Below are 13474 nucleotides of genomic sequence, written 5' to 3' on the forward strand. Positions count from 1 at the left end.
AGCGCTAATCACATTTTAGCAAGATAAAACAATGAGAACACCGAGTACAATGTTCTCCCATCAATTTTTACATGATATCAGGCAACAAGGTAAGAATTAAAAATTCATCAAACATGGACATCAAAGGTCAAGTAGCAGAAATATCCAATATAACCAATTTGGTTTTATGCCTGGGAGATCTACTATGGAGGCAATCCATTTGATAAGACAAATGATGGAGTTTTATAGGGTAAAGAAGAAAGATCTTCATATGGTCTTTATTGATTTAGAGAAGGCATATGACAAGGTGCCAAGAGAGATACTTTGGTGGGCAATGTTGAAGAAAGGTATCCCACGAAGGTATGTAGACCTAGTTAAGGATATGTATCGGGATGTGTCAACAAATGTGAGGACATGCGGAGGGTTGACAAAAGATTTCCCTATTACAATCGGATTGCATCAAGGGTCTGCATTAAGCCCTTTTCTTTTTGCAACGGTTCTAGATGAATTAACTAGACCAATTCAAGATGAGGTTCCATGGTGTATGCTGTTCGCAGATGATATCGTTTTGGTGGATGAGACTAAGGATGGGGTTAATGTCAAGTTGGAGCAATGGAGGCAAAGGTTGGAATCTAGAGGGTTTAAGCTAAGTTGGAGTAAGACTGAATATTTGGTATGTCGTTTTGGCACTCAGAGGGGGACAAGCAATGAAGTGGTGAGTTTGGATGGAAAGGATTTGACCATGAGTGAATGTTTTAAGTACCTAGGGTCGATCATCCAGAAGAATGGTGACATTGATCAAGACGTGACCCACAGGATTAAGTCAGGGTGGCTTAAATGGAGAGCGGCCACGGGAGTGTTATGCGACCGCAGCATTCCCTTAAAGTTGAAGGGAAAATTCTACAGGACTGCCATAAGACCAGTGTTGCTCTATGGTACAGAATGTTGGGCTTCTAAGAAAGAGCATATTAAAAAGATGGAGGTTACGGAAATGCGCATGTTAAGGTGGATGTGTGGAAATACTTTAAGAGATAGAATCAGAAATGAGGTTATTCGCAAGAAAGTAGGTGTGGCGGGCATTGTAGATAAATTAAGGGAAAATCGTCTGCGTTGGTTTGGACATGTAAGACGGAGACCCGAGGGTGCACCGGTGCGAAGAGTGGAAGAGTGGGACCATGGAGGGATTAAACGAGGAAGAGGGAGACCAAAGATGACTTGGTTGGAAGGAGTGAGGAAGGATATGAAGTGCATGGATTTACGTGAGGATGAAGTTTTGGATCGTAAGGGATGGAGGAGAAAGATTTATGTTGATGACTACACGGAATAATCAAATTTGGTTCATGTTAGCCGACCCCACTTTTGGGATTAAGGCTTTGATTGATTGATTGATTGATTGATTAGTTAAGTACAAAACACACAGCAAAGTGCTAACATGGACAGCCATTCACCTGTGCATTCAGCAAGTGCAGTCAATGCAATGGAACTTGTCTTCATTCCCTCCCTGCTACAAATGTACTTCAGCCTACAGAGATCATATCATAGTATCTGTCACTTTACAAACACTGAAATGAAAATGAGCGAACCCAGCGAGAAAGAATGCACCAAAACAAAAATATAAGCGTGATGGAAAACTGTTGACCGGACTGTGTAATACTGTCAAGCATTTTATAGCAGGCTCATTTTAATAAGTGAATTCTTGCTCCGTCTAATAATAGATTTACTTTCCCGTACTTAAGTTTAGAATTTAGAGTAATGGAAACAGAAACAGAAAAAGCGGTAATTGAAAAAAACTATAAGACCCTTTGTTTACACAAATTTCGAGTCTAAATAAATAAAGACGAGAAATGAAGTAATATACGAATTTTTCGGTTACAATGTAATAGGTACAGTCTTTGTATTGTTGTTTATAAGAAAATAAACTAAGTCCTCTGATTCTATTTGAGTGTAGTGTGACTTTAGATGATGTAAACCTGAATTTTTAAAGTTTTGTTTGAATTTACCCGAAGGAGGCTTATGAAGCTTTAATCCATTTCGAATGTATGTGACTCTACTTGATCACTTAACACAAATTTAGTGTAATTTTTAACTACTTTTCAGGGAGAATTCCAAGAGGACTTTGTGAGTTCAAATGAATAATAGATCCTCTCCATTGGGAGAGAAAAAGTGTATTTATAGGATATTTAAATCCTTTATTGGACTTAGTAGGTTTGGGCTCAGCACATTTTACAGCTTGAAAGTCTTTAACGTGATCAATTTAATTTATGCTAGTACGCTTCCAAAATAGGAATATGCTTCCAAAATACTTCCTCCGTTTCTTTATAGTTGCAACACTTCCCTAAAATGAAAATGTCACAATAGTTGCAACACACTATAATTGGAAAGTATTTTATGTCAAAAGTTGTACTATTATCCTTATTATAATCTTATGGCCCACTAAATTATACTCTTAACAATCTCTCTCCTCCATTTCAATTGTTTTAAATCACATGAGACCCAGTTTTCTTAAATACCGTGAAAAAGGGTGTGTTGCAACTATTAAAAAACGGAGGAAGTAGGTGTTTTCAGCTTGATTGCTAGACAAAAAGATTTCCAATAACTGTTAACTTATACATTCCTCCAATATCCACAGCATATTCTTGTTATGATTTTCCTTTTTCTAACAAAAATATATTTTGGGTGCACTTGGTTCTACAGACCCAAAGAAAATCATTATCTGAATGATTTAGGGCTGCAAGCTCATTTTTGCAGTGAAAATTTAGCATATCATCTTTGAGTTTGGAAGATGAGATAGGTTGTGACTTGTGAGGAGGGAATATGACTCCTAAGTTATTTGATCATGCCTCCTGGGGGCAACCCATGTTCAGTATTATATGGGAGACACTCTTTACGAATTTACAGTGATATCAGAGAGGTTAAACCGGTGAGAAAAAATTATTTCTCACTAGGAAACGGATTGCCCTCATCCAATCTTTTCATCATGTATAACTCTGTTATCTTTCTTTGTTCAAAGCCCATTCTTGTGGCCTGGAGCTCAAGTGTCGAAATTTAGAAGGATGATTTTATAAAATTGTATTTGGTGTATCATCCAAAGCCACAGGTAGTTAGTGTTTCTAACAGTGACCTCAAAAAATAATGCTTTGATACAAAAGGGAAGGTGGAGGTTTCCTCTGAAGCATCAGTCTTTGTGATATAATGTCATCATAGCAAGAATGGCTTGTTTCAAATGGTTGGGATGATCAAAGACACTTGAAAAATTTTCTCACGGGTTAGGGGATGGGAAAAGATTATGTTTCTGGGAAGATGCATAAAATGGGGAGCAAACTCCTTCTGTCTGATACCTATATCTGTATAAATATTGCTTATCTTCTCTACATAATGAACCTATGTCAGTTTTAGAATATGGTAAACTGGCATGCATGGAAGCCCCCCCCCCCCCCTCCCCCCACCCCCCAAATGATTGAGAGGTATAAAGCGGTGCTGATTTAATATTTGAAGTATCATGCAATTAAAGAATATGGAGAATTTTAGGTTATGGATGAGAGATTCACCTAGTGTATTTCGTGCAAAAATTTCTAGAAGGGAAGCAAAAAAAGACATACGAGGTGTAAGAACAAAGGTTAATCGGGACCTTTGATGTGTTTATATTTTATATGAATTTTATATTGTCCCCTATAAACTTTTACCCACCCCCCTTTTTTTTTTATTTTTTATTTTTTTATTTAAGTGTTACACTTTAACTGACATATAGTTTTAAGTAAATTAATTGACTTTCAAATAAAAAGATGTAAGTGGTGTAGTTAGAGCATCAAAAAATTACAGAAAAGATAGTGGAGTAAATATTTTATTGAAAAGTATGGAATATGAGAGTGAAATCAATCAATCAATCAAACAAAGCCTTAATCCCATAAGTAGGGTAGAAAAGGAAAGAAATAATATTAAAAAAAAAAAAAAAAAATAGTAGTGGGTTTGAGTAAGGACCATAAGAGGAGAGATATATACTATTAAAATGAAGTATTTTGCCAAAAATGAAAGTGTTACACTTATAAAGGGAGGTAGTGGATTTAAGCTGTTTTCTACTTACAATTCCTCCTTTTAGTGTTATTTGTGTTTTAGAATGACTTTTGTAGGAACCGTAGATTTTTACATAGCTTTCCACTCTATTTTTTTAAATGCATCAATTCATTCCATTGATACTTTCAATTTTTTTTTTTTTTTTTTTTTTGGTACCACTTTTGTATGTGGTAACTTTATACCATATTTTATTAGTTTTCTCTCTAATCTAAAACCTCACTCAAAATAATTTATCACTCAAAATATACGGTCACTTTACTAATGTTTTCTCAAACCTTAATTTTTTTTTTCTTATAATCTAGACGTTTTAAACACCTCTTTAAAACTTTCTTGAATTTTATTTTTTGTTCTCTTTTAGAACTCCCTTTATTTTTCCCGGATGTTCTTTCTTTTATCACTTTACACACCTTTATTCAAACTCATTCAAATGATAATCTTGTTATGTCCCTTTTTATATTGTACGATTTCTTATGACTGTTTATGTTAGCCGACCTCGAATCATTTTGGGACTAAGGCTTTGTTGTTGTATTGTATTGTATCTCTTTTTATATTTGAAAAAAAAAAAAAAATTCTCTTTCACATGCTACCTCTTTTATAGTGCTCATTCTAATTTTATTAGAATAAATTAATCTTTCACTTGCTCACTTGCACAATACAAAAAATAAACTCTCCAAAACTCGTCAAAAATTAAGTGATACATTTTTTAAAAAGAGGGAATACTACTTTGAAGTGGGATGATTTACCAAGCTTAATGTAAACCATTTGATGTTATCGTTTGATTCGAGTCTCCAGAAGCTTGAAATGTGATCCTATGAAGTATAATAACGCCAAAAACAATAAAAGCCCTAGTCCCAAAATGATTTGGGATTCGGCTAACATGATTCGTCATAAGGAAACATTTGATATAGAGAAAAGAACGTAACAAGATAACCAATTGAAAGAGTTTGAAAAAAGGTGAAGTCAATCAATCAAAGCCTTAATCCCATAAGTGGGGTCGCTGCCAGTCCAATGATAAAGGAGGAGGGTTTGAGTAGGCCAGTGACAACCAGTATAAAACTTTGTCACATCCCATGACATTAGCCAAAAAAGGTATATAAAGTAAGAAAAAGAAATTAAGAGTTTTAATAGATAACCAAGAATAAAAGTTTTAAAAGAGAACCAAGAACTTCAAGAAAGTTTTAAAGGAGTGGTAAAAACGTGCGAGTAAAAAGCATAAGGGTTTAAGAAAACTTTATCAAAGGAAATTAATTAAGCTTATAAAACAAGCATTGAGTAAAATAATAAAAGTAAATACTGAGATAAAATAAACAGAAGTATATATATAATCATGATACGTCATTGACATAAATATTCTTCCTCCATAATGACTTATCCAACACTATATTTTCCTCGATCCCTAAAGCACTCATACCTTTCTCAATTACCTTCTTCCTAGTTTTCGTAGATCTTCCCCAACCACTTGCGATTCAAGCATCCTTATTGGATCCTCACTTGGTCACCTTCTTACATGGCCAAACCACCTTAAGATGTAAACCCTACTTTCTTCCTAATTATCTCATCCTGAGTGATCCTTTCTTGTATGGCCACACATTCATCATCTTAACATACGCATCTCTACTACATTCATCTTATGCATGTGGCAATGCTTTACAACCAACATTCTGTACCATATAACATTTTGTCTTGATATGTTGTAAGTGGACTCTAATTATTCTCGATTAGATGATACAACTTTAACCTATCAATCTTTATGCAAGCTTGAAAGAAGGGAAAAAACATTTTTAGACTTCCTTGTATAAGAGACAAGAAGAGGCAAGATATCCAAGAGGTTAGCTTATTAAAGGATGTTGACCCAGGTATAAGATAAAAGATCAAGCTAATGGAAAGGGAAAATGAAGGAGTTTTATATATAAAGCACAAGGCTTCATTATGTTATAATCACATAATTAAGTGTCTAAATGCTATTAATATTACCTATTTACCACCCGGTTTAAAGTTGGCTGAGAAAATACGTGAACCCTGCAAGGCATAAAAAAGTCAATTTAACAATTAGGAAATTTAAAAAACAAAGTAATATACAATAATGTTTAAACAATTTACATGAGATATACATAACGTAACCAAACATCCAAAATGAATAGTCCACTATTGATGGCTGAAATATTTATAGCTTTCAAAATTCGTAGTTTTTTCGAAAATAGATTTAAGGTTCTAACAACCTTCAATTAAAGTGTAGCGATACCCTTTACATCCCCACTATGCCAGTTTCTAATGCAATTTCCGATAGAGTCCATAAAGTCTCATACTTAGCTCCATTTCATTTGCTACAAAACTAAATATTTCTTACTCTCATAACTTAAAAATTCAAACCACCTCTTTGCAATAATAACCAAAAATTTCATAAATACATCAGATGAATGAGTTTTAGTTCTTAAGAGAAAAATCTCAATTTTAATCAACCAAAGAGCAAATAATAAAATAAATATAAAAAGCATACATCAATACTAAACGTCATGATAAAATCATCCAACTTCTATATAGCTACACAATTTAATAATTTTCAAAAGTCAAAAACTATGTACTCCCCCCATTCCCAAAAGTTTGGCTCACTTACTGTAGACTCTTCTTCAGAGGCAAATTTACAAAGGTGGATGGGTGTAAGATGAAGGTGGATAAAGTAAAAAGGCAGGGTGTGTTTGGAAAAAGGTGAATAAGGTAAAAGAGAGAGTGGAAAGGTGAAAATAGTGTGGGGTAAAAAGGGTAAGGAAATAAGGTAGTAAAAGAGGTTGCCAAAAATGAAATACTGTAAAAATGAGTCAAACGTTGTGGAACACCCCAAAACGGAAAAAGAATCACTTTAAAAAATGGACTTAAGGAGGGATTATTTTTATGAAAAAAGTAAATTGTTGAACTCTGATGGTGCGTAGGTGTCATCCAACTTCAAATTGACAGATGGCATGGAAGAACTAAAGTGGCACTTCACCCCATTTCTACATCCATTATGTCCTTGAATTAATAATATATACACAAAGTTTTATGAAACCAACTTCTTGTCTTATACCGTTATTAAAATATCCTTACAAAAGCTCAAAACATAAGATTAATTTAGACTGATGAAAGAATATTTAATTCAGGTATTAAAAAGATAAAGGACATCTTGAAATGTAAACATGTTACACCAAATGAGAAGAGGGAGGAACTCACTTTGCTACATGTCGCAAAGACCTTAATGAAGGAGCATAGAGATCATTGCATATGCAAATTATCTGCAAGTTGTATTCAATTAATTTGACAAACTAAAAACATTTATTAAGTGTCCAAAATTAAATCTAATCTTACCGGTCGTGACAAAGACACGACTTTGCGCCCTCTATTCAGCGATTTCCTTTCATACCGTTCCTCTTTGATAGAGGCTTCATTTCCAACATAAGACTTCTTTTCTGCCGCAACCTGGACAAGGCAGTTGTTAATGTGGTTGGAAAATCAAAACATATACACTTCAAACAAGGTTTTTAACAGCAGCCATAAACAATGAATAGCAGATATGCATTGAAAATTAACTTGTTAAGCCAATGATTCCCAAGCCATAAAGCACCATTAAATATCGATTGGTACAAAGCAAGTACCCAACTAAAACAGACGGTTAAAATCTGACACAAAGAAGAATTTTGATATGATTAAATATGGCATTATTTTAACAAATACACAATTAAATAAATAGTTGGATTAATTTCTTATTTCCCATCCCGTAAGTGGCAGATGTAGAAAAATAATCATCAATTATTACTCCGTACTATTTTATAAAAGGAGACAACATTTCCAGCCTAAAATAGTATGTGATCATTTGAGGGTATAATAAGAGTAACTGAGTAAATATATCCCTCCTTATATACAGCACTGAGTCATTGATACCCTATTGGAATCCATTTAACGTATTTCTTTATAACTTATCGAAAGAAACAAGGAACCTAGAAAAGGTATTTGAGCAAACATAAAAGAGGCCTCCATAGCATAAATTCTCCATTTTGAATTTATATCTCTCTAGGTGAGGAGGATGTTAGTTGTTTAACTAAGAATCCAAAGTAATATCAAGCCCCTTTATAATAAACAAAAAATGATAATGAATACTTCAACGGACTGATAAAAGGAAAAAAGTTCTTACCATTTTTAAAATGACCTCTACTGCACCCTTTCCATCCCCTAGTGCTCCATCAATTTCATCAATTACCTGTTGAGATTAGTTGTATATTTTTTAACCAGAGAATATTTTATTAAACTAAAAACCAGGGTATTGGAGCTCTTTAAACTTGTAGAACACATTGAAACAAAATAACGGATTACATCACTTACCAAACACTTGGGTTTAGAATGAGCCATGACTGAGTTCATTTGCACTACATCTAAGATCTTCGCCTCAATGGTAGTCGATGACCGGTCATCACTAGCATTTATCTACATACATCAACCTCCAAATGAACATAGAAAACAAAAACAATGAAGCATAAATAGGTAGTGTATGTTTATAAATTTATTGACCTAGAGAGAAAGCACATATTTTGCATTCCCTTGCATAATTTGTGCAAACAACATCAAAATAGGTATGCCCAACAATAATACCCCACATTTTTATACATATTTTAATTTAAATAAGTATTTCGTAAAATATTTAAATAATTCGAAATGAATTATTTATGGTATTTTAATTATTTATTTAATAATTTTGGAAATATTTTATTTTATTATTTAAAAATATAGTTTAGGGCATGTGATTTTATAAAAGGAAATTTTTAAAGTTGTGTTTGGATACAAGTAATTAATTTCAAATGATTCATTTCAAATCTAGAATTACAAATCATAGAATTCAATTCCAAATTATATGTTTGGGAAACATTAGAATTTCAATTCTCTGATTTCAAATTCTAAATGGTGTTTGGAGCTGAGTAGAATTTGTGAAGTAAATCTGGAAATTTATGAATGATATATCTACATTAATCAATGATTAACTAATTGAATGACAACAACACCTACAAGCATCAACTTCTTTGGTAATCAATTAATCATCAAATCATACAATGATGTCATCGGAAACTACAACCAGTTGCTAAAAAAAAATTTGAGAAAAGAAACCGACGATAATTCCAATTCTAAATTAAAACCATTTAAATTTTCCTAAAAATTTTGTAAAATAAATTCAAAGTAAAGCTCTTTTGTAAACAAATTCAGACTTTTTTTTAAATTTATATTCTTAACCTAATTTTTGCCCCAATAAGATTATTTGAATTGAAAAAAAAATTCGGATGTAAAATTACCAAAGTAGCTTAATTTAGATGACATCAATGCTTTGATACTTGTAGTTTGCTTCAAATCTACCAAAAATAGCTTGTAATTTCAAGATTTGTTGTCAAAATTGTTCAAAGATTGAGATATTTATATTATGTGCGCAGAGCATAGGTTGGTGACAAGGTGCATGTATAACAATCGTCGACCAAAAGTTGGAGACAAGGAAAATTCACGGTAGTGAGTGGTTGTAGTAATGGAGGATAGAGAGAGAAAGTTGTAGTTGTTGGAGCTTTGGAGGAGAGAGAAGGGAAAATAGCAAAAGAAATTGAAATGACATGTATTAAGTTGTAATTTGAAATTCATCAAACTTTACTGATTTTGTAATTGACTTGGAATTGGGACAAATACAAATCCAATTGTTTGCATTACCCAAACAAGACACTTCACCCAATTCCTGGATTTGAAATGAAAACCTTAAATCCAAACAAGCCATAAAGTCAAAGTCAAATACAAGTTTGAATAGTAAAGGGATTATTAAGGGTAGGAAAGGAATTTATGTTAAGGAGGGTTTCTAGAGAAGAAGGGTATAAATATAAAACGCATTGACAAAGGACTAGAGTGGAGAATACCCAAAAACAATTTTCTCTTTCTCCTCTCTTATTTTTCCTTTTCTTTCTTAATTCCCCTTCCCCTTATTTTATGTCACACACGGCCGGCCACCACCACCACTCACCGCCGGCCGCCACCGCAACCACCAGCGCGCACGCCAGCAACCGCGGCGGCACCGGCGGGCGCGGCAGCAGCCCAGCCGCGTGTTGTGGTGGCTGTGTGCGTGCGGTTTCCGAAAAAAATATTATTTTTTTAAATTCTTTTGCATTAATCCTAAACTAGCCTTTAATTAATTGATGTTTTTGGATATTTGCGATGATTTTATGATGTTTGATTATAAGTATTATGCAAATAACTTTTCAGATTTGGTTTTGATTTAAAAAGCGCAAAATTGAAACCCTAGGTTTCTAAATTAGTGTATGTTGATGGAATTTGATTATGGGTGGTTTAAATCATTAAATTAGGTGTTTTAAAACATATTTACAGCAAGTTTTAATGATTTAATATAGCTGAAAATTTTATTAGTAAGCCATAATTGAGTTTCTTAAAGAGATTATTAATTACCCATTAATTGGGATTAAAGTGAGGGGTTTTAAATTAATTTTCAGTTTGTATTAAATAAATTATAAGAGATTTAAGGAGTATATATATATTGCTGGAAATTTGTGCGTAGTAAATATTAATGCCTCTTTATAATTTTGGATCGTAGGAGATTTCCAAGCGAGTGATTTCGTATAGTCGTGGCGATTTTAATATCGTATTCAAGGTACGTTCGCATACTTAGTATTTATTTGATGATGTAGGAACATGCTAGGCTTTGAATAATTAATTCCAAATAGTATCTTGATAGATTTTGATTGGAATTTGTTACTCCCTCTGGTTTTTTAAATGCATCACTTGAGTTTTCACACTTATCGAGACACAACTTTGGCCATTAATATTTTTAATTAGATATTAGTAAAAATTATAACAAAATTATATTATGATAGTAGACATTGTAACAAATCCAACAATATATTATATGACCATGTTTATAAATTATATAGTAGTGAAAAAATTAAGTCAAATGTAACATATGAATAGTGCAAATTCTCAAGTGATGCATTTAAAAGAAAACGGAGGGAGTATTTGGTTGATGTTAGTGATTGAATTATGAAGCATGAATTATTTGTGATGGATTAGTGATTAAAAATAATTAATTTAGCATGTTGTATATGAACTACACTTTTATTATTGGCATGATAGTGAGCATGTTTAATTAAACTAAATGTTTAATTTGATTTGGAATATTGAAAAAGAATTTTATTATGGTTCATCTAATTTTTATTGATGGTATAAGTATGAGAAAAGAGCTATTTAAGTGTTTATGTACACGAGGATTAAATTATATTTTGGTACCTTAGTGCACTTAAGGTGTTTGTAACACTCAGGGATAGGAATTTTGGCGCATTATGCATTTAAGGTGTCTTTCACACCGAGGTAGATTAAAAAGGGTTCAACATTAAATATTATGTGGTCACTAAATATCCAAAAATTAAATTGGTATGTTGAACTGCTTTGAATAATTATAATGATTAATTTTGTTATGGTTTGAGAGTCAGCACCAAGTCTATTAATATGTAAATAATGTAAAGTGAAAGAGATTACGCACCAAAATTCTTGGAATATATATACCTTGAGTATGAACATATGGGGGGAGTTATGGGGTTTTATATTTAACCATAACTTCTATTGGGAGTACAGAACGTTGTATATTCCTTTATATTATTATGCGCAGGAATTCCGCCACTCACAAGTGGTTCTTTTATACTGACATGGTTAGCTCCGTTATTACCCCTTCATTTGGCAGGTTAGGGGAAAAACCCATTCGACGCGTAATCAATGTTAAATGAATAAATTAGTTATTTATTTGAGGGTTATGTTGTATGTTGTATGCTTGTAAACAGGTGCAACAATGTAAGTTGTGTGATGATAAGTGAAAGCATGTTAGTATGTTTTATTTACGCTTATGTACTTAACATTGCTGATTGTGTGTTTGTATGTTTGTTTGGCCTTGTCTTTACTTTAACCCTACAATGACCTATTTCTAATGGAGAGTAGTGGGGACAAGTAGAGAGGAGCTTTTCAGGTGATTAAGAATATTCCAAGAGCGAATCATACTTAGTTTCCATAAGATTTCGATGTGATTTAATGCTTTGATTATTTTATTTTATGCTTGTGAGACTAACGAAAAGGTTTTTAAGTTGTTTGGTTTTTAATAAGGGCTTACAATAGTTCCGAGTTGTAGGTTGATTACGTTCGACTTTGGTATGACTTTTCTTTCGTTTGGTTGACTTTTAAAGTTGACTTGTTCTGAATGTTTTTTTAAAGATAGTCTTTCGCTGTGTGTCTTTGATATTTGCTTTAACCGTTTTTACGGTGGCGGTAATGTCTTGGATTTTCCTATTTTGAGTTTTAAAAAGAGCAAAACACATATTTTAAAGGAAAGAAATTTCTAGGGTGCTAGCAATTCTGTTAGAAGAATGCGGAATCCATTCAATGAGAGTATCTAGTTAATATTAAGATTATATAAGGTGGCAGCTGTAAAAGAAAAAAAATGCAAAAATAATATAACATTTTTCTTTTTCTCTTTCTTCTTTTGGAGTTCAAAGCCACTCTACGATATGAATTGTATAACCTCCATCGATGACAACAGCTACTCTACATTTTTTTTATTAAAAAATGCTATTAGATTAATTTCCAACTTAATTCGAAAATAGTAATGTTGGTCTTATTCAGCCAGGAAGGAGGGACACTATTTATCCAATGGCGGACTAAAAAGATCTTCGTAGACATAGAATTTTGGCAAAGGAAAAAAAAAAGAAAGCGGCTAAAGATGGGTAAACCTAATGGAAAGCTATTTTACAAGGACTCGGGAAGGAGGATCGGATACGAGTTCGGATCTGAGTGTCCGATACGTCAATCTCAAAATTCCAAGACACGGGGACTCAATATGGACGTGGGTACGGAGACACGACAATTAATTTAGAATAATTATATTTTTAAACTTTTAAAAATTACTTGTATTTTGATAAAAAAAAATATGAAAATTAAAAAGGAAATTTTGTAGGAAAAACCTTCTAAAACAACTTTTTTGTGGAGAAAAACCTTACAATTTTTTTTTGCAACTAAAATTCTGATTCTATATTTTTTTTGTTAAAGACAATCAAGCAAATCCTCTATTTATGTTGTTCTCTCAATCAAGCAAGGTAGTTTGGATTAATTTCAGTTATTGTGTTTAGCAATTCATTTTGACCAAGGATACTCTTAAATTGTTTTGTAATTCTTGCCATTTTATCAAATTTGCAAGTAATTTTAAAAATTAGGGTTTCTTGCCCCTTTTTGAATTTGCGCTAACAACAATAGTTTCTCTCAATTATGCAGCATCATCCATGGCTGGCTCTATTGAAGGATATCATATGTGAGTAATGTGACTTTGTAATTGGTCCCCTTAACTTCTTAGAACATGACACAACTACCTTCCTCGCTTCCTTCC

The 13474-nt window shown here is 32.8% G+C and overlaps 1 protein-coding gene across 1 annotated transcript in view; it reads right to left on the reverse strand.

The window, feature by feature from the left end:
• LOC145622615 (uncharacterized) overlaps positions 1-13474 on the reverse strand; it is a 43782-nt gene that overhangs the window by 10157 nt on the left and 20151 nt on the right. Inside the window, exons 6-11 of the mRNA XM_081676422.1 lie at positions 8401-8502; positions 8213-8278; positions 7390-7500; positions 7255-7316; positions 6025-6069; positions 1428-1501 (exon numbers count right to left, since the gene is read on the reverse strand). Coding sequence (XP_081532548.1) covers positions 1428-1501; positions 6025-6069; positions 7255-7316; positions 7390-7500; positions 8213-8278; positions 8401-8502 — 460 coding nt within the window. The remainder of the gene's footprint in view (positions 1-1427; positions 1502-6024; positions 6070-7254; positions 7317-7389; positions 7501-8212; positions 8279-8400; positions 8503-13474) is intronic.

The sequence above is a fragment of the Chenopodium album genome, unplaced genomic scaffold (assembly GCF_948465745.1).
Source record: "Chenopodium album unplaced genomic scaffold, dcCheAlbu1.1 scaffold_31, whole genome shotgun sequence".
Taxonomy (NCBI): domain Eukaryota; kingdom Viridiplantae; phylum Streptophyta; class Magnoliopsida; order Caryophyllales; family Amaranthaceae; genus Chenopodium; species Chenopodium album.